This window comes from Ascidia mentula, chromosome 6 (genome assembly GCF_947561715.1).
Source record: "Ascidia mentula chromosome 6, kaAscMent1.1, whole genome shotgun sequence".
Taxonomy (NCBI): Eukaryota; Metazoa; Chordata; class Ascidiacea; order Phlebobranchia; family Ascidiidae; genus Ascidia; species Ascidia mentula.
Window position 1 is genome coordinate 15538948 of NC_138571.1, and position 21290 is coordinate 15560237.

General features: G+C 39.2%; 1 protein-coding gene across 1 annotated transcript; it reads right to left on the minus strand.

The window, feature by feature from the left end:
- Positions 1 to 974: 974 nt before the first annotated feature.
- Positions 975 to 20893, minus strand: LOC145905689 (DENN domain-containing protein 3-like). The gene is made up of 31 exons (XM_082992957.1): positions 20720 to 20893; positions 19970 to 20087; positions 19559 to 19619; positions 19143 to 19273; positions 18836 to 18960; positions 17856 to 18037; positions 15744 to 15855; positions 15144 to 15275; positions 13570 to 13647; positions 13110 to 13250; positions 12560 to 12729; positions 11631 to 11786; positions 10686 to 10782; positions 10275 to 10399; positions 9540 to 9730; positions 9068 to 9151; positions 8778 to 9009; positions 7678 to 7838; positions 7358 to 7503; positions 6945 to 7096; positions 6525 to 6655; positions 6193 to 6285; positions 5754 to 5947; positions 5438 to 5516; positions 5195 to 5310; positions 4716 to 4861; positions 4083 to 4225; positions 3673 to 3803; positions 3279 to 3467; positions 3020 to 3138; positions 975 to 1619 (listed from the first exon to the last, which is right to left on the minus strand). The coding sequence occupies exons 1-31, from the start codon at positions 20849 to 20851 to the stop codon at positions 1532 to 1534; spliced, it is 4155 nt and encodes a 1384-aa protein (XP_082849083.1). The 5' UTR covers positions 20852 to 20893; the 3' UTR covers positions 975 to 1531.
- Between the last annotated feature and the right edge of the window lie 397 nt (positions 20894 to 21290).

The following is a 21290-nucleotide window of genomic DNA, read 5'->3' on the forward strand; positions in this document are numbered from 1 at the left end:
CGGAATTCATCCTGAGCGGCAGAGTCGGCACCTTAATCCGGACCACCAGGGTAGATTTTCCGAATTCATCCTGAGCGGCAGAGTCGGCACCTTAATCCGGACCACCAGGGTAGATTTGGGCAATGTATCCTGAGCGGCAGAGTCGGCACCTTAATCCGGACCACCAGGGTAGATTTTCGGAATTCATCCTGAGCGGCAGAGTCGACACCTTAATCCGGACCACCAGGGTAGATTTGGGCAATGTATCCTGAGCGGCAGAGTCGGCACCTTAATCCGGACCACCAGGGTCGATTTTCGGAATTCATCCTGAGCGGCAGAGTCGGCACCTTAATCCGGACCACCAGGGTCGTTTTGGGCAATGTATCCTGAGCGGCAGAGTCGGCACCTTAATCCGGACCACCAGGGTCGATTTTCGGAATTCGTCCCGAGCGGCAGAGTCGGCACCTTAATCCGGACCACCAGGGTAGATTTGGGCAATGTATCCTGAGCGGCAGAGTCGGCACCTTAATCCGGACCACCAGGGTCGATTTCAGGGTAGTTTGGGCCAATGTATCCTGAGCGGCAGAGTCGGCACCTTAATCCGGACCACCGACCACTTTCAAGCAACTATCCTGCGACTAATTTTTAAATGAAAAACGTTAAATGACAAATGACTGCTATTTAATTTTCAGCAAAATCCCCTTGATGCTTTTCAACCAACTTTTCTACAACACCCAGCATCAAATGACTAAAAAAAAATAAAGGTCAAAAATGCACTAAAACTGTCCAAATATGCTCTGGCCAATGCGTCCCTGCTCAGTGAACCCTAAATTACATACATTACCGGCTGGTTTGTCACGTTTCGTTGCGACAGAAGAGTTTAATAAGGGCATTTTACTTACTTTGATAGAAATACTGTTATGCGAAACCCAAACGTAACTAAAATGTACACATATTTATACAAAACCAATGAATTTAATGAAAAAAACGTGGAACGACTGCAAATTCCGAACAAATCAAGTGCTACAGAGGACATAGTTTAGTCAAACAATCAGCAACAACGATCAAAAACAAACGAAGGCACAGACAGAAACATGGAATACCGGTTTTAGTGTGAAATAGCGGTCAATGTTCACTTGCACTTAGTTCAACCAACTAGAAACACATACAATAGACAAAGGGCGGTATACATTCATAAGTTCGTGACGTTAAATACATTCACAAGTTCGCAACGCACTTTTGAAAATCACTTGAGTCAAATTAAAAAGCACCGCGGGAATCAGAAACGATAAAAAATATGAACATAAAAACAGCACTCGAAGCAAAACAGCAACTAAAACTTCTTTGATTAACGAGCTTGCACTTGATTTTAAAGAGCACGCACATACACACCATAGTTCAAACCAACAAATAAAACGAGTACAAAACGTAATAATGTGGTTAAAACGACATTTTGAAGACCCGGAATAAAACCGGAGACTTGGAACACCTTTTATGCAAGGCAGAGTGGATTTTGTTCTGGCAGAAAAAGCAATTGTTTTATAATCGTACATCAATTCATTCCTTCTTTGGACTGAGTGACAAATGCCCTCCAAACTGCTATTTTGCCATCTTTGGATGATGAACCGCTGATAACGTACCTAGAAAACAACATTTTTGTTGAATTTTAAATGCGAAATCACAAAATCTCAAGCTATTGTACGATGTTGAGGTTTTCGGTTCAATCTACTTTGATTCAAGACAAAACTGATAATTAAGAAACCATGAGATTCGAATCCTCTGATGTACAGGCTGCGGTTAATTCTACTTTGAATTAAAATAAAAAGTATATCTGGAAACCACGAGATTCGAATCCTAAGATGTTTAGGATTCTGGTTTAGTTTAATTTGATTCAAGACAAAACGTATCATTTAAAAAAAGACATTCGAATCGTAGAATGTTTCAGGTTTTTGTTAATTCTGCTTTGATTAAGGAGAAAACGGGTCTTCGAAACCACAAGATTCGAATCCTATGATCTATGATGTAGGTTTTTGTTATTTCTACTTTGATTAAGGAGAAAAAGGAGACTTCGACACCATAAAAGTCGAATCCCAAGATGTTCAGATTCTAGTTAATTCTTCTTTGATATAAAACTAAACGTAATTTCAAAACTACGAGGTTCGAATCTAAAGATATTTAGTTTTCTGGCTAGTTCTACTTTTATTTAAGACAGAACGCAATTTTAAAGCTACGAAATTCGAGATTTTGGTTAAGGTGACTTTTAAACCACGAGATTCGAACTCCAAGATGTTCAGAATGTAGTTAATTCTATTTCGATTGAAAACAAAACGTAAAATTTAGAAACCACGAGATTCGAATCCTAAAGATGTTTAGATACTGACTGGTTAATTCTGATTTGATTTGAGATGAAACTTATAATTAAAAAAACACAAGATTCGAATCCTACAAAGTTTAGATTCTAGTTATTTCTTGTTTGATTTAAAACTAAACGTAATTTACAAACTAAGAGTTTCGAATCCAATAAAGATGTTTAGGTTTCCGACTGGTTCTACTTTGATTTAAGACAAAACGCGAAATTTGAATCCTTTGGATTCTGGTTCATTATCCATTGAATGTGGACTAAAGGTGACTTTGTAACAACGAGTTTCAAATTCAAAGATGTTTAGAATGTAGTTAATTCACTTTCGATTCAAAACAAAACGTATAATTTAGAAACCACGAGATTCGAATCCTAAAGACGTTTAGATTCTGGTTAATTCTACTTTGAATGTAGACAAAAAGGTACTTGGCAACCACGAGATTCGAATCCTAAGATGTTTAGGTTTTTGGTTAATTTTATTCTGGTGCGAGACAAAACGTAATTTGCAAACCACGAGATTCGAATAAAGGTTTTATTTCCATTATTCGGTGACGGCAATGTTTTGTTTCAATAGAAATCGTACCACAGTCCATTTTTTAGAGGCGGAATCGACAATAGTTTATAGGAAACGTTTGTGGCAAGGTGGTTCAGAACAACATCTAGTTAACATGCAACAGAAACCTGTTTTCCACGTGACACAGTGACGTCACTCCCATGTCATGAGCCTTGAGCACGCGATCTTGGCACAGGGTATCGCTGTTAAGTATGGTGATGTCACCCAGGGAATTTCCAATCCAGACCTGCAGGATAAAAACCTTGCATGTTTACTTTTGTTTTTATTCGTGCACCGAAAAAATAAAATGATGTGAAATTGTGGGGTTTTATGACGAATTCAAGACATTTAAATATTTAACAAACGTGGAATATGACGTAAACTTACGTTGTCTCCAATCTGCATGATGCAAGTAATCGCTATCTCAGCGTTGACGCCGAACAACACTCCGTTGCACTTCGGTATGAGACGGTTAAAGCGCTCACCGGTGGGCGCTGTGGAGTCTGACGAGACCGTTCGATCTCGGAAACGTTGGTGCCACACATAAATGCAACCATGCGTGTCGCCAATCCATATCTAATGTAAACAGAAGTATTAGAATTGATGCACAAAATAATACAACGCAAAAATTAACGAAACGTGTTTGTGGAGAAAATTTGTTGCAAAAGGGGAAGCAACTATAAGAGGAGAGATTTTGTAATTAAAGCCACAAATTACAGACGTTTGAAACAAAACTTGTCCTTCTGATAGTCAGTCCTTGCGTCTTTTAGCACAAACTTACCTCGCCACGGTCTGTGCACAAGCAACACGTGATCTGGGATTCGAGAAACGGCGACGAAAAAAACTCGCTCAGAGTCAGCCGCTGTTTTAACTCTCCGGCCAAACTGTAGATGGCGATAGACGCCTTTGTGCCTTCAAAATGTACATTTTTTCCTGTTATTTGGGTGAATTATCACACAAGGAAAGCTACTAATGGATTTCCAAATAATTCCGACAGTAAATAAGCTATCTATTATCAATAACTTAGCCAAGACCACTTATTATAACTCGTCGCCTATGTCATTTACCTGATCATGACATGTAACGTCTACCACAAACATGCCACTGACATCTACATTGTGGACCAGCTTATTTACAGGATAAAACACATGTTTGAGATATTCCGGTGGTCCGGATTAAGTGTTGACTTACAACAGCATATGGTGTCATCTCGGACGCTATCGGATGAGAGGAGCGAATACGGATGTTGCGCGACCTGAAACGTCTTGCTCGATTTTGTCAGTTCCTTGTTCCAAACCACAATTTCTCCGTCACTAGAAGCGCTCACCACATGCCTGCAAGTTACGATGTCTATGTGAAAGGGGTTTTTAATTGCATATCTAATATGAAAGCTTGTTTAACGAGCGTTTGGAATTTCCAATGGCGAAGCATTTTTCGTGTATCATCCCACATGCTTCTATGCAATACACAAACGCCGAGAATCGTATGATTTATGAAGTGTATTCGAATTAGTTACATTTCGAGTCTTCATAAATAATATGACTTCGTGCCTAAAACTATGTATTAGTACTGGATCTATTCTTTGCGGAACATGTAAAATCCACTGCAAACCCATCCCTTGATTGGGAAAATAGCCTAAAAAACCTATTAGCAAAGGCAAACTTTCTATTGAGAGGACAAATTTAAACTTAATTTAATCTTTCCTTAGGTTCCTTAGCTCCGTAAATTAGTGTGAGTTTCCTTACGTTACTTATTCCGTAAGTTAGTGGTACCCAATTAAGCCAACGGTTACGGCGTCACTTTGTCTATTTAACATTTACTTACTCTCCGCATCGGAATATCGACACAATAGCGGATGAGTGCTCATGCAAGACACGACTCTTCTTCATAGTATTAGTGTTGATGACGTAGATTGTCTTGTCCGCCGCTCCTACCCACAATTCCTTTCTTTGTACGACGCACAACGCATGCTGGGGGAAGTTGTCATTAGGTTAGATTACATAGCGTAGCTGTGCGATTAATCGAAATTATGATGCGAAAGTTGTGGATGCGGCCTTTGGAATCACAAAAATACCAATTTTGTAGCAGAAACTTATATATTTTCAGTTAAAGCTTGATATATTATGAAGTCAAAGTTGTAGATGCAGCAACTACAAAAATACTATTCAAGTTTTACAAAATTACCAACATGTTTTTGTGTTAAAGTTCAATAAATTAGAAAAATGGCTTAAAAAAAATTCCGAAACTGTTTACAAATCATACATCGACACTTCATGATTCTCAAGCAAGGTTTGCGGTCTTACCAGTTTGGAGCTGCAATCTTTAATAGGACGAGCGTCGAGTGTCCAACTTGTGGTGTCAATAAGGCGTATCTTGTTGGATGCGAGAGCGACCCAAACTCGAGGCGTTTCATCGATTCCTGCAAAAAAGAAAACTTTAGCATTCACTGTAATAAAGTTAAACTCGCAATTTGCAGACAACTTATGTTTACGTATGCACCGCGAAATGCTCGGATCTGTCGATAAAAGTGATTGAGACATGTTTACCTGCGGATGAATATATGATCTTACTGACGCTCGTCTTTTTCATTTCCTTCGGCGACGTGTCAATGCGCAGCAGCAACATCTAGACGACAAAAAAAAACATATTAGTGGTCTGGCATAGGTGATTTAAAACAATATATGTGGTGGGATATAATTCACCACTTCTTGTTTTGCTTTTTTTTTTAGGCAGCATTTGCAAACTTAATGTTAAAAAAACCTTCATCACATACCGAAAATCAGCGCGCGCGATTTTAGGCGTTAACGTATTAACGCACAAGCTTTACACTGTTGGAAATACAAAAAAAAACTACAACATTACCTCGTCTGTTTCCAGAGGGACCGCCCGTAGTTGCCCTGACTGGTGGAGTTTAGTGAAGTTGCATAATTTGTTGACCCATTCCATAGCAGCTTCTGGGGTCATGAAACCTTCATCAAGGGCGGCTTGGTAAACTGCGTCAGCTATTCCAACGTTTTGAGCTGCTGCTCCCAAGGTCATGGCGTGGTCCTTCCAATCTGCACAATGACATTGTTTACAAAATGTTGTTCAATGCGATGCAAGGTTAGTTATTGGTATAATGTTAAAGATATAATCTTCAACGGGTAATTTGCACGGGTATGAATTTGTTGCCTTGTCCATTTATCTTGCTATCACCATTTACACAACACACCATTTACTAATATATTATACGCAGACATAACTGCTGCAGACGCAAAACAACTAGTTGTAAAGTCGATGTCGGGAACAGAGTGTTACAAACCTCTGGACAGCATTCGTCCTGTCTTCATTTCGTTGATCAAATTTCTCCAAAGTTCACAGTCTGCCTTTAGACCGACTTTGAACGGATCATCATCTGCAAAATGTCATTAAAGAGAGTTAAAAAAGCAACAACAAAAACTGTGGGTGTCAGTGCAGCTTTGATGTGACTGTGGACGATCAAGTAGGCCAAACGGCCAGGCACAGACTTCACATTAGACACCAAACGAAACAGGTAGAAACAGTGGCCATCCGCATGCAGCTGACAGAAATCTCAAAGAAAAATTGACTCCGCTTGCTTATATACAATAAACTATATGTTTAAATACATCTTACCGTCGCATTTGACAGAAAGTGCGGGCGTTGTGTGAAAGATTGCCTTTAGTTTGCTCATTTTCACGTGGTTGATTTGGTTGAGTCGGATAATGTGTTTACATTCTTGGTACAACTCCGTCATAAACAGCAACCTGCAATTAAAACCAAAACATAGAGACTTCTCAATACAAGCGTCGGCTCGGCTTTTGCATCATGCTTACTAAATTCCACAAGTTTTTGAGTAAAAAGTTAGGATAAAAATAGCGTTAGATAGAATTTTTAAAGTAAACTATCTGTTCTTGTCATGATATACAACAAAAAATCACACAGAAATATTTTTTTGATTTATCCGGACCATCAGAGTGAAGTCTTTTGTACGGGGGTCACGTAAATATTCCCAGTAAATAGTCTAAAAGCGCTTTATTTTCTATAAAATCTTACTTTCTGGTTGTGAGAATCAGACGTCCAGTGCCTTTGTTGGACGAAACTACCGAGGAAACTTTGAGAAGTCTTTCAGAGTCTTGCAACACCCCTAAGTTGGTGTTACCGGCGGACAACAGACTGCGGAGCGCCTGTTCGCATTCATGCCGTGTCTGCAACCAAACATCCAAATCACGGTTGGTAGATTTGTTACCAAGACAAGTTTATGTCATTTTTTGCCTTGAATGATGTTTTTTGTGTGCTTGAAGGAGAAAAATTGCAAAACAGGAAAAACAGAAAAAAAAGACAAGCTTGTGAAATAAATACGTGACCTTGGAAGACCAAAAACGTGACGTTTTTAAACAAAAAACTTATGTTTGTTTTTCAACTAGATTTTCTAACCACTTAACCAAATCACAAAACAATATTTGCACCTGTTTCCACGTATGGTAGAACGACGCGAAAATCTCAGGGTCGATCTCCTGTGACGAAACAGACAGGGCGTCGAACACGCGGTCAATGACGTCACCGTCGCTTGTGACGTCACTCTTCTCAAGAATCCCAGCTAACATGGCCTTGTCTGTAAGCGTACGACTTGGATAAGTAAAAATGTTTCAAACAATGGCAATTTAATATTCGAATTGTGTTTTTATTTTTAGACATTAAAATTTCACAAAGGTAACAAAAAAGATTTATTTTTTTAAAAATAAACAAAAGAAAAACAGAACAGAAAGTCTTAAAGTAATCGCCTGACCGAGGGGGTTATATGGCAGGTCTTCGTCTCCGTAGTAAAACGACTCGTTCCTTGACTTCAGTTCATTCGTCTTGTAGAAGTCGTCGCCCTTATAGAAAGGCAAGGCTCTGAGAAGCACCATCTCCCTCTGTGGAAGCGAGTTAACGATCGCCTTAATTGTTCTGGAAAATAGGAAAATAAGACTTAATCCCCCAAAACCATTGATCTGGTTATTCTAAACAGAAATAAAAAATTTGGTAACACATTTTGGAGGGGTTTGCGGCACTGGTTGTTGATTTTAGGCACCTAAAATTAGCCGAGATACGCAGTGTGTGTGGGCAAAAAAGTCTTGGTAAACAATACACAGTACAGAGCTGTAGATTAACTGGGACAAACCTATACACACCCCTTAACCGGCATTTAGATTATCATTTACATACAGGGTTCACTATAAAGAGGTTGTTGTACAAGTGACGTGAGGAAAGCGCCTTCCTCCAGCTGAGTTATTTGCAAATTAGCATCTGGAGTAATTTGCGTTTAAGGGGAAATTACATTCGTGTTGTTCTATTCCCAGAAGCAAGGGTGGGGCTAACGCTAATAGGTTATGTTGTGGGCGTAATTTGAATTGTGTTGTTGTGCTTTGTATAGTGTGACACTACTATAGTATGACAAATGTTACCAATCGTAACACACATACGTCACAGTGGACTCGCGATTTTAAAATATATCGCACTGTATATCTATACCTAAAGTACCATAGAAATCATCATGCACCACACATAAAGTTACATATATAAAACGCATATACCTAGATAAGCTTCAACTATTAAAACGTTTTGCTACGTTCTTGAGATCCCTTATTTATACCAAAAGCTAACGTGGTTACTGTAACCGACATACCAGAATCCGTATATATTAGGGCGAAATTTCCCAACCGCGAAGGTATTTTTATCAACAATCTTAGTTCTAATTGTGGTTTATAAGATGAAGACATCGTTATACTTTTAGCTGTGTATTGATGTTGGTAAGAAACAAACTTTTCTGTTCTGACGTTGACACTGGAATGATCCCACATGCATGGACGCAACTCACCCTAATTCCGCACGCATATATAAACTTACTTATCAGGGAACATTCTGTAATCCTCCTGTGCCGTCGCATGCAGATCTTCCAGGCCCTTTAGGTGATCCCCCATCGCAGCTCTGTAGAGACCTCGCACGATGAGACAAGCGGCGCGGGTTGTAGACGAATTGGGGTGTGGCTGGTGGGCGTGGCCGTTTTGACGTCGACCGTCGTTGGAGAGTTTGTCCATGACGTCACCGGCGATTTCGGCGCATCGGCGATAGAAGTGACCTTCAAGGTGATAATTAAACATTTTGTGATGAATGAGCAGGCGATTTAAGACAGTTACCTGCGTTAAAGTTCGTCCCCTGCACTGGGAAGGTGGGGAGGCTGATTCTTTGTGGTTTAACCTTCATGTGCGCGAAAAGGTCGCCTAAAGAAAAAAAACGCACATTGTGTTATCTCTGATTGTAAAGAGAAAGCGCAGCCATTCTCGCTTCTTCCAGGACTAAGACTGATTTTAAGATATTAAAGTGTTGTTTTTTTGGCTTTTTTGCAATGGTACATTCGACAATCAGAGAATCTTGGATGTTTTTATAAGTATTTACAACGGTGTAGGACAATTAGCACTGCGTTTAACATACTGGATGTTCACTGGATTTGGGGGAAACAATTTTTACACTAAAAAACACTGATAAAAATGCAAGTGTACGATTTACGTTCCTGTACAACTGCATATCGTTGCCCAAAGCACACAAATACTTCACAAAACCCATTTTATTAAGCCAATAACTTGGACAAAACACATGAAAATCTCTGACCTGGGTCGTTGTCGGATACTTTGCGCAAGGCGAAGGGGCGTGATATGGGCGGGGTCAAGTGGGATGAACCGTTCATCTTGATAGTGGAACGATTATCACCGTAACCGGACGAATGAGGTCGGCGGGGTGTGGATCGTCGTATAGGAGAAGGTATCGTAACTTCCCCCACTGAACGTATTTTACCGAAAGTTCTGCAGACGGGGAAAATTTGTTGCATGTATGTAAAGTTAAAATTGGGTACGTTACATTCTGTGGATAATACAGTAAACGCATGAGGTTTGTGAAATTATTGAACATAATGCCTCGAAGCAACAAATTATTTATACGATAAAAGCATTAAAAATAACATGAATGGGTTCAAGCTTGCTGTCAATTATGGATCAACTCTTGCAGGCCCAAAAGTTTTTTTTCATTTGGGACTTACACTAAAGGCCGGTGCAAGGTCAAAAAAGATTACACGAAAGAAAAGTTCTTACTGCAGACAAAGAAACACATTAATAACAACGAGTCTTAGTAACACTAATAATGGATTTAATTATAATTCTGAGAATAAAGAGACTTGCCCCAAGTGCTGAAAATGTTAAAAATCTTATGATGCCATGAGGTTTTGCCGAAACGTCTTAAACAAATCAAAACATGTCAATGTCATGGCCAAGTCTCCCAATACAACATGTCTGATTTTTGCAACTGCGATATGTGTCACGACCCTCTGATATACAGAACTTGTCACCTCACCTTCGAGCCATGACAGCTTTAGCGCCAGTCCTCCGTTTTCTTTCCTCAGCGATTCGACTAAAAGTGTCCTCGGTTCGACGTAGACGATCCTGGACGAACCTCTTGAACATGTACGTCTTGCTCACCTGAAACAAGGTTGGGTATCTTTTCTGATAACGTCGTACGATATTGGGAATTAATGAAGGCGTTTTTACTAGATTGCAACATACATAATTTGAGGTAGAGTTTTTGACTTTCACCCTAATTGCGCTTTGAAGCCGATCCCGAAAATGCGGTAGTCGGTTATTTAAACAATAGAAAACACAGCCAAAATCAGGAGAGCTATGACAACGATATTTAAAGCCAAATCCTCAACGAATATGTTAGTTATATATATATTATATGTTACTTTTTTTGGCGATATTTTGGTACCTTCAAATAGAATGGTAGATCGGATGAGTTAATAGTTTCCATAAATTCGTCCGTGCGGAATTGGTTGATTTCGTGATCAAGGAAGTAGATGCAGTCACTGAAAAACAACTGACACGTTTCATAATGAAAATGCAACCAGCTACCAAGTCAACCGCAACCAAATCATACCGGTATACATTGACTGCCCGAAACTAAAGCAAAAGGAATTGTTTTCTAAAAAGAGTTAGATTACATCTACCATAGGATTAAAGATCTGTCAACTTCCTTGACAAATCATGATAAATGATGTCTTTAAAGACACATATAACGTATAGCATTGACCATATATCGGCAACTCTTTCAGCCCTACATCCTGGCTCCATACAGACGGTAAGCTTATTTAGAAAAACCAATTACGTCATAATTAACCGCCTCGGCCGGACTACGTGTATTGCAAGAGGCTTATTATGATGCTGAAAGGTGTAATGACGTGGACGAATATTTTGTTTTGCATGCACGCAAAAATTACAACAACACCTGATGACAAATATATATGCATAGGTATTGCGACACGGAGTATGTTTCAGTTGCGTTCAAAAATGCTGTAACTGGATGTTTGAATGCAAGGCCGTCAACCTCTGGACTTTCAAAGCATACACTGTATAGTATATGCGCAAAAGAGCCATAATAGTCAATGAGAGCTGCAGACAGGTGTACACACTGTGTACACGTGGTTCGTCTGTGTTGATTGGTACCTAGTTTGGTACCGAACATATCGACGATTGACCGAACGGTACCACAAAGTGGAAATCTGTGTGCCTGCTAATCTACCAGCTAGCATGTGCCACGGTCACCAGCAGCACTGATGAGACCTTACAGGTCGGAAAAGTGTGTACACCTGTCTGCAGCTCACACTGTATAGATTATAACAAATCTCCCCAAAAGCAAATGAAGCAGTTTTCGCACCCGAATAAGTCGATCATCATCTCCATGAATATTTCCTGAATTTTCCGGTTGTTGATCGACTTTCTCTCCGCCTCCCGCTTGTGAACTTCCTCTATGGTAACAGGAGTGGGGACGGCGAGCTCGTGAACCGTGTTGTGAATTTGAAGCCCCGACAACCTGGTGAGAATGACAAAAAGTGTCATGGGAGACAATGGAAAATTGAAAAACATTTTTCATTGGTGGATTTCAACAAAAAAAAAAAAATTCGGGGAATCCCCAAACTAACAACGCCACGTCATCACGAAATTTTAATTTGTCTTCGAACCTAGATATCATTACGATGACATCATCACACATGTCCTACCAAGCTTTCCTGTATGGACTAGTCCAGTTGGATGGTGTTTAACTAGGCAAAATGTAACAACCGAAATTCCAACGTATCATACAAACGTTTACGAGCAAGAGCACACACGACTGGACCCTTAGCGGAGCGGGTTGAGGTATTTGTAAATCGTAAAACATTTTTAAACCAGACATTTGCTTTCAGCGCTAAAATGTGTTCCTTGGAGGTGATATACGAGTTTACGATACGAATGTTGCGGATGTTTGTGGTTTTCGGGTAACCATTACAGCAACGACCAAAAAGCAAAACTGGTCTGTGGCCACCGAATTGTTTTTTGAGGTTGAGAATCAATCAAGTACTTGCTTCAAGCATATGATGGTACACACGTACGAATTACACACAGTCATTTATTTCGTTGACTAATAACGCTAAAAGCAGACAATTCCACACGTCAGGGAAGGCTATAAATATGCCGAATTTTCGGGATCCGAGGTTTATATTTCGGGTACCTAGACCAGATTCGAAAACTTTTCAAGAATGACAGTCTTTTTAATTTTGATTTTAGTTCTATTTCGATTTAACTTGGTTTAATTTGAAGCACACATACCTCTGTAGGACTTTCTCCACTATGTGGTTCGGAAAGTGTGAATCAACTTTTTCTTCCAATCCCTTGATGTTTTCCTTGTTATTATTGCCGCCCGTTTTGATCCAGTCGTAGGAAGCGCACATGTAAGCCTTCCCAACATCCAAATCAACCACGATCTGATCGTTTTCAACCTGAGGGTTCGTGCAGCGTTACGTTATGTTCCGTTTAAAAAAGGCCAAATTGCAATCACAGAATTCAATGCGAAATTTGATACAATACAAATTTTGATCAAAAAGGTTTACTGACATTGCAGCCAATCTTAATCAGCCACAGTCGGAGGGCTATCTGAAAAATCAAGCTCCCGGTATCAATAAACTTAGCTGGTAACATAACACAAACCACACAAGTTCCCACAAATTTATCCACGTATTTTACCTAATCTTCTGGTTCATCAGAGTTACAGAATCGGCTTCAAACACATGGAAACATCAACCACAATACGAATACCAAAATGCTTGACAACGATAGCACGAAAATTAAACATAACCGAACAACATGGATCCCAGTTTACCTGGTCTATCTGTTCGCGGTGCATGGCGTGACATCCCATTAGAAAAATACCCGGACAAGCGACAAAATCAATGATTTCGGAGAAGAGTAGAGGGACGTATTGATGAGGCCACGTGAACGGTCGAATGTAGCAAAGGAGAGCCTGCGAAAAAATAATAAATCAAAATCTTGGTCTTTTCTTGGGGGTTTTGGTGCAAAATTTTGTTTCCCAGCTGCTATAAATACAGTGGAAAGCATTGTAAGGGTTCTAATACGCAAAGCAAGCTACACCTAATGATTTTTAATAAGCACAAACTCCTATAATCTCAAGCTCTAATTTCCCACAATGTGCTTTCTCTGTCGTCACACCCCGACGGATAGAAGTGCACTTTAGCTACGTGTTTCCCCAACCAATAAAAACAAGCCTTATGCGTAGGATAGGCAACACTCGGAACTCAGCTGTACAATAAATAAGCACCCACCTCCATAACCAGCGTCACCAGTGAATAATTCTCAGATATGAATACAAGTCGCTGCTCCAGCAGAATACAAGCCATCACCTAAAGGAATTTCAGCATTAAATCGTTTTGAGTTAAACTATACAGGAACATTGTATCAGACATGGACAAATTCGGCCCTCCGGATACTCTTATAACTTGATGTTGTTTGAAAAAAAAACGAGTCATTTTTGTTCGCTCCTGTTAACTACCAATAATGTCCAATCAGTCGCCGCCTAAAATCACTATTTTGGTTTTTACTAAAACCCCTCCACAACGTATGCACTTGAATACAGGGCAATTTTTTTTAAATTGGCTGTCAATCTACTTCGGCCCAGTTTGTGGTTTTGTGGGATGTGCTTAAAGGTGGAACTGATACAACCGAACTATTGTCATTACAATGGGTGGGCGGTTTGTTGTGATCTGTTTGTTTAAACGTTTAGGCAAATATATATGACGTCAACCATAAATTGGTTAAGGTGGCCTTTATCCTTAAACCATATCATCTACTCTTATAGTTGCAATAATTATTCAAAAATTAATACACAATTAATAGCTCCAATACTTTTGCGTTGTACTTGGCATAAGATTAGGTGCGTAAATATTTTTTGCATGAGAACAATTATCAAGATAAAGCCATCGCCTCAATTTGACCTTCAACATTGTAATTTCACCCGTTTGTGTATCACGTACGTTATAAATGCAAAGGAAGGCTGAACGCTATTGTTAAGTTGACCCAACGTCTGTTTGCATAGGCTGCAGCAAGAGCGAAATACCTCCAGGGTATTTTAAAGTCAATATGCAATATTTGTGATGCGCACTCCCAGGATATTCGGCGACGCCGATTTTACAAAGCATCTTTGTCTGGGTTGGTGAAGAAAAATTGATGTTTTGATTTTAAATCTTTCTATGGCAAAGAACCGTGTGCTTGCGTGCTTTTGTGTATGGGGGAAGTTTCAATTAATCAACTGTTGTAGATGCATCGCACAACATGTGTGTGCAGGTAATTCCATTACCAATATCCGTTGGTTAGCAAGTCATACAATGATCGAAGTGCTAGCAGGGATTCTCAACGGAGGACGGATTTTGTTTAAGAAGGAATCGTACATTTTATTTTTTTAAAGTGATTATTAGTAGTAAGAGCTGAGTGTCCATTCCTAATACCACTGACATAAACATAATATCTACACCCAATTTCTATTGGGAAAGCGTACTTTTGGGAAAACAGCAGCCCACAGAAGACGGTGGTTTTAATGGGACATTATTCTAATAAAGCGACCCCATAAATTGGATATCTTGAAACAATCTTGTCAAGACAAGGCTGCCCATCCCAACTAAAAAGCGCATAAAAATGCATCCGAGGTCCCAATGCGCACAGTTCTAAACATTACTAAAATATAACAAAACTTTTTGGCACTTTTTGTTTTAAGTAACTAAAAACTTTGATAAAAATTCGAGTTTTGTGACAATTTAAGGCATTGAAAAATGTAATGAAGAGATTACAACAAACAAAAATATATCTATCTATCCACATACAGTGGCTCAATTTAACGTCATACTTGCAACAGAAGTGCGGGTTTCCTAGTAAAAACGAAGAGAGGAACACGGAGGTCGAGGTCGGTGACGAAATTGGCTTTTCCAGGTTCTGAAGATGGGAACATGGTGAAGGGCCACCCTCCCAGTGTAAATGTCTGTGTATTTGTAGAAATGTAAGCCATGTAAAAACGTATAAAGTTTGTAGCAAAGGAAAACTTGACGTTCGCAAATTTAGGCATTTTCTTATTCAGCGACTGTTGATCATAAATATGGAAACATTAAACTTATATGGCTCAAAAAGACAAAACATGTGAAAAAACTAAAAACTATTGTTTGCGAGGCATTTGGTGGCAATCGGTATCCTGTTAAAACGTCATATACGATTATCGTTGTATAAACTTTAAAAAAACCTCCAACATTGTATTTGTATTACATAAAAACGGTGCAATTTACATTCAAGGCTACCGGTATTGTTGCGTTGACTCTGCATCTGTTTGCACATGATACAGCCGATTACAAAAGCGAAAAAGCTCCAGGCATTTGCAGTCAATAAATGTAAACTATCCCAATATCTTTGTTGGGACTTAAATACCTCATACAACAGCATAGGAGCAAGAACTCACCACTTGGAGTGTGGGTGGCGGACAGAGGATGACGGAAAGATTGGTGACGTATTTTTCCAGAACCTTCCTGAACCCGGATGGGTTTGGTAGGGCGCGGATGTCTTTTAATAAACTGCAAAATACACACAATTGTCAACAACTCCAGATCAATTCTCTACACGGAGGTATGCGCATTGTCCCATCGTTTGGCGCCTATTCAAATTTTGACGACGTCGAAAGATACACTTTGTGGTTGAACTTTTATAATGAAAGTGGTATTATCACTCGCCACCTCTGCACAGTAGGCAGAGGACTGGAATGATCAGGGTCGTCGTAAGTTTAAATCTCACGGGAAAAACATTTTTTAAGCAGTTTGTTGAGCGTTCGGCTATGAACCAGTTACCAACCGTTTTGTAACCTATTATTTTTTTTGCACTGACGGATAATGGAAAATTCAAATTCCAATTCCTTTGCAATGGAACGATATATTTCGCTATTTTGAACTAAATGACGCCCGCATTTCCAGCATACTATGCGGTTCTCTCCAGTTTCACGACAGCGCTTTGTCGCCACATGACAGAAAAAACGGTGAGAAAGAGACGGTGGTGCGTGACAACCCGGTCATGAGCAACTGCGCCGACGAATTTTTTTCGGTTCTCCTTCTCGTGTCACTACAAGTACACGATGGCATCCACTGCTGCGCAGAGGTTTAAATTAAACTTACAGAGTATTCATGAAACTGATGTCAGTATGAATTCTGTGAGCTGCATACAGATCACTTGTAAGGTCTCATCAGTGCAGCTTGGTGCGACTATGGATGATCTTGCACTGATGAGACCTTTATAGGTCGAAACAGTGGCCATCTGTACACAGCTGACAAACTTCATATTATTGACTCCATGCTTATTGCCAGTATGTTCGCAATTCCAAGGTCATACCAACCTTTAAAAACTTTTCACCAAATTAAAAAAATAAAACCACGTGTAGAAATACATTAATGAACTATGGTTTAAAAGAACAACTGGGTAATTTAGTGAAGGCGAAAGTTTTTTAATAGCAGCATCCGTTACTGCTCTGTAGCAGCCGAGTGAGGTTTATCGCCGAAACCAAAACCTGAGCGGACGATTGCCACGCTCCATTTAACCACTAACGGAGAAATTGCGCGTTCATCCACCTATGCGGCGTATCAAATCGGTCGGGCTTACAGCCAGAGCATGATGATAGTTACATTCCTTGGTGCTTTAGAGTGCCCAAAGCCATTCTCTTGAACACGGAAGGTCTCGTGCAGGTCAAGTATAGCGCAAATGCTGCACAAGCGATTAAATCGTTTTGATTGCTGTTCGGTCGCAATTAAATGATTAACCAGGCTGATCGCGTTGACGAACAAGCGCGGTGGTTTTGGTTCGGTGGAGGTGCAACTGACTTTGATACTTTGACTCACATTCTGAGAGACATCATAAAATGATAGAGAGATGAAAAATTGACGGCGAACATGAAATGACTTCAGCGAAACACGTCATATTTGACTCACGAATGAGACACAATTCCTTAGATTCTGTTATAGCTCAAAATAATGAAAAATACCAAAATCGCTTCCACCAAACAAATAAACGTTGCCCTTTTGACCGTGTTTGAAAACCCACGCAAAGAAAAACTGTTTAATATTACGGTAAGCCCAAACGATATGACGTCACGTTGCGATGCCGTGGGCTCAACATCTGATGCGCCCAAGCATTCAGTGAAAGCAACAAAGCGCAGCCGGTGTCGGAAAAATTGGAACATTTTTCCTGCTGCAGACTACTGGGCGGGGCTACAATCCATCGGCCTTGTTATATGATAATATTTGCATTGCAAGCCTGACCTTTTGTACCTTAAGTGCTATCGTGAAACATGGGCTAAATTTGAAACAAAAATGCGATTTGCGAAAGAAAGCGAATATTGCTATTGTTTTCGTAAGCTCTTGTTTGTGTATGAGGCTTTTTTGCAACTGTGATGAATTGTATATTTTGATCGCACCGAAACGGAATCTTGGCTGGGCCCGCGGCACCACAAATTGCCAAGGCGAAAGCACACATGCGCCCGCAACAAGATTTTGGCACAATTATATATTTTACGCTGTCCAATGTCACCCACCAAGACAAGCTGTTCTTGAGCGTGTCGAAGTAAGGCAAACTGCTTACAAAGCAAATGCACGCGGGGACGAAGCACGGGGACGGTTCTAGTTCACCGGCACTCATTTCACTGTTTTCTGTCAGCCTGCTCAGCGAACCGGACATTTTCCCTCGACTTAGTTTCCAAGTATTTGAGGTGTTGCCCTGTCACAGGAAAAGATTGTGTTACATTCAAAATATGGTCGAACCGCCTAAACGCCTTTTAAGAGTTTACAAGACTTGATGGACTGTTGACATTGTATGGTTGCTACGTTTTGTAAACTATCTTTGGTGGGATGTTACGTGATAGCCTAAAGTACAAAGGCAATAGCACACATTACATCATTATGAAGAACGTGGACAATGGATAGGCATGACTTGGGCAGTGAACCATGGCCCAGGCATTGTTTCACAGAATAGGGCGCACTTTATTAAATTCTAAATTGTGAAAGTCAATGGTTTAATGTGTATTTTTTGGGTTTCAATTAGAATCTTTCCTGAATCAACCTTCATTTTATGGAAATTGGTTAATTTAAACTACGGGTTTATTTGATCGAAATTTATGTACAAATTATTGTCTGTTTTTCGAAGTTGCATTTATGATACAATAAGATTGAAACATTCAGCATTAAAAAATAGTATGAGATGTTTTCTGGTGATAACCAAAACTTTACAAATTGTATCAAAAACAAAAATACCGAACTTAGCATTTACTGATCACCAACAACAATAAAAGTTTACAGCTCCCATAGTAAGTTTGTTAAACATTTGTGTCAATAAACGTTCAAGTTGCATCATGTCGCTGTTGCATAGCATATAGTTGCAACAATTTTGCTGGAAGGAAATGTTACAAATGCAACCACTTCCTTTTGGATGGACCGTTAGTCAAAAGTTTAATCCTATTTTGCACATTGTACTTAACTTGTTGATAAAATAAAGAACAACACTGGTAAAATAGCCGACCTTGGTTGCATAAAAAGGCTGGTACATTGTCATAACAGCTGCATAGTGTCTTGAACCACTTATGTCGGTCAGTACCACAAAATGCATCTTTGATGATCGCTCATCTTTATACACCTTGGAGTTATCTGGAAAATTTTATGACTTGCTCGTTGACAAATACAGATTCAAAAAAAAGTTGTATGATTTAAGTGTATATGTACAATTTGCCTTTTAAATTACTTTTTTATGAAGAAGCATGTAGGTATGAAAAACAAAGAAAAATAGCACATTTCGATAGATGTAAATTGAACATATGAAAATATATTACCTGGCAGACAAATACAAGGCAGATTTACTAGAAAGTCAGTTGAGACGGGAACATCTTCATCTTTATTAGCTCGTTGTCGTAGTTTGCGAACTGATCGAGAACGCTGGACTGATTTTGGCGCTCTTCTGGTTCTGTTTATCATAACTTTTATTAATGGCTATTGCTTGAAAAAGGGACTGCAGTTAACATTGTAGCATAATTATCATTGTGAGGTACGTATAAAAAGTTATTTTGTTAAGTAATGCCAAAAATCAAAGAATGGTGCAGTAAGTGGTGTTACATAAAGAAGAGATATTTTTCTATAGCCTTGTGTGAATACAATCAATAACCATGCTATGCTCCTTGAAAACCCCCCTCTAGTCGGAAGGTGACTATTAGGGGAAGTTAACACAGGTGTTATGAGTCAATTCACATACTTAGAGCTCTTCATTTGACGCAGAGATTTCCTCCATTCTTGGGGGTCATTGGTGGACGTACCTGTCACGTTTGTACAGGTGTTAATTATCATTCAGAATATTTCTCCCAAGAGGGGGTAAATTTAGCCTTTGTAGTTAAAAATAATTTTACATTTAATTTCCATTTAAAAAATTGGATGTTTGATTGCTGTCTACACCACACCAAAATTCTGAAAAATAGATATTATTTTACAAGGCATCATTGTAGTAAAATATCAGAATTTAACCAATAAAAGCAAATTATTAGAATTCAACACAGTTTAAAGTTAAAACACCAAAATCCAACAATTTCATAAACAAAACCAACATTCCAATTTTTCACATAAATTAACTTCACACTGCAAGTTAATTGCCAGATTGTAAAAATAACACCTTGCAATATCATGGAGGCCACTTGGCTGGACTCTTGAGTTCCTGAGATAATATCCAATAATTGAGGTTTGAAGTGCATCTGGAACAGTGGGTCTACTCCATCTTCAATTTCAGTGTGCTGCAAAATAAGTCACAAAGACATTACAACAAATTTAAAAATGTGTAAGCAGCATACAGATGACCACTGTTTCGACCTATAAGGTCTCATCAGTGCAGCTTGCTCATCAAATTTAAAAATGTTTGGTTAAAAGTTTTTTCTGTAATGGGATTTCTTCAACACTGAAACAATTTTATGAGCTGTGAATGATAACAACACAAAACATAGAATGTGTCAAGAATATAGTAACTACAGTTATGCATATATCTAAAACAACCAAGTTTAAACTCCAATACCAATAACCAACAAGCCTGTGATTCTGAGTTTAGCCAAAAGATCAAGCCACACATTTTTAACACAACCTTTACTGTAACCAATTTTGGTATTTTTGCTACCAAGCATCCTGTAATTATACAGACAGGGAGTTTTTATCAGCATTCTGAGGTATGTTTGCAAAAAACAAGAGCAAAAAGCCAGTTATCTGTTTGGCGAGAAACCCCTGCCTAACCAAAAACCTGCATAACTACAGGAATCATTGCAGCAAAAATGTGAACCTTGATCTTTTAGCAAAACAAGAGTAAATAGCCAGTTATAACAAGATATGAATATTAATGTGCCAGCTAGTAACTTAACCTAACCAATCATGAACAAACCTCTAGTTGTCGCTGCTCCAGGCCAGTCTCGTCATCCATTCCAACCACAACTGCAACTTCAAGTAAACGTCCCTGGAGGCCAAGGGTCCCTCCAGCAGAACCCAAACTGCCAGAATTTGACTTCTGTGACATTTTTTACCCCCTGTGTTGTTAAGTCATTATGCAAGGATTTGATTGTTCTAAACAACAAAGTGAAAAAAAACACAAAATTGTAGAAACATATAATGTTGACATTAATCCAATTTCACATAAACATCAAAAGATTTCAGAAACGTGTTGTTGTTGGCAAGACAAAATGACAACGCCTTAAATTACTCCTTCGTATCAACCATTACAACTACTGCGTTAGATACTATGCCAGAGATCTATCACACAATCACGGTATCACGTCCTACCATGCAACCCACAATATAGACAATACAACATTTTCGCGAAATGTTAATTGTCGAACTGCTAATGCCTTATTTTTCTACGCTAAACTCCACAACACCTTTGCCTGTCGGAAACACAACACCTTCACATTGTGTAAACTGCAACGCTTCACTGCTACTTCATGCCTTGGTTTATTTAC

Coding starts and splice junctions, on each gene's coding strand:
- LOC145905689 (XM_082992957.1), bottom strand. CDS start 20,851: ATGTCACAGAAGTCAAATTCTGGCAGTTTGGGTTCTGCTGGAGGGACC. Junction 13,251..13,569: donor TGGTGACGCTGGTTATGGAG/GTGGGTGCTTAT, acceptor ATTTTTTCGCAG/GCTCTCCTTTGCTACATTCG. Junction 9,152..9,539: donor AGTATCCGACAACGACCCAG/GTCAGAGATTTT, acceptor TTTTTTCTTTAG/GCGACCTTTTCGCGCACATG.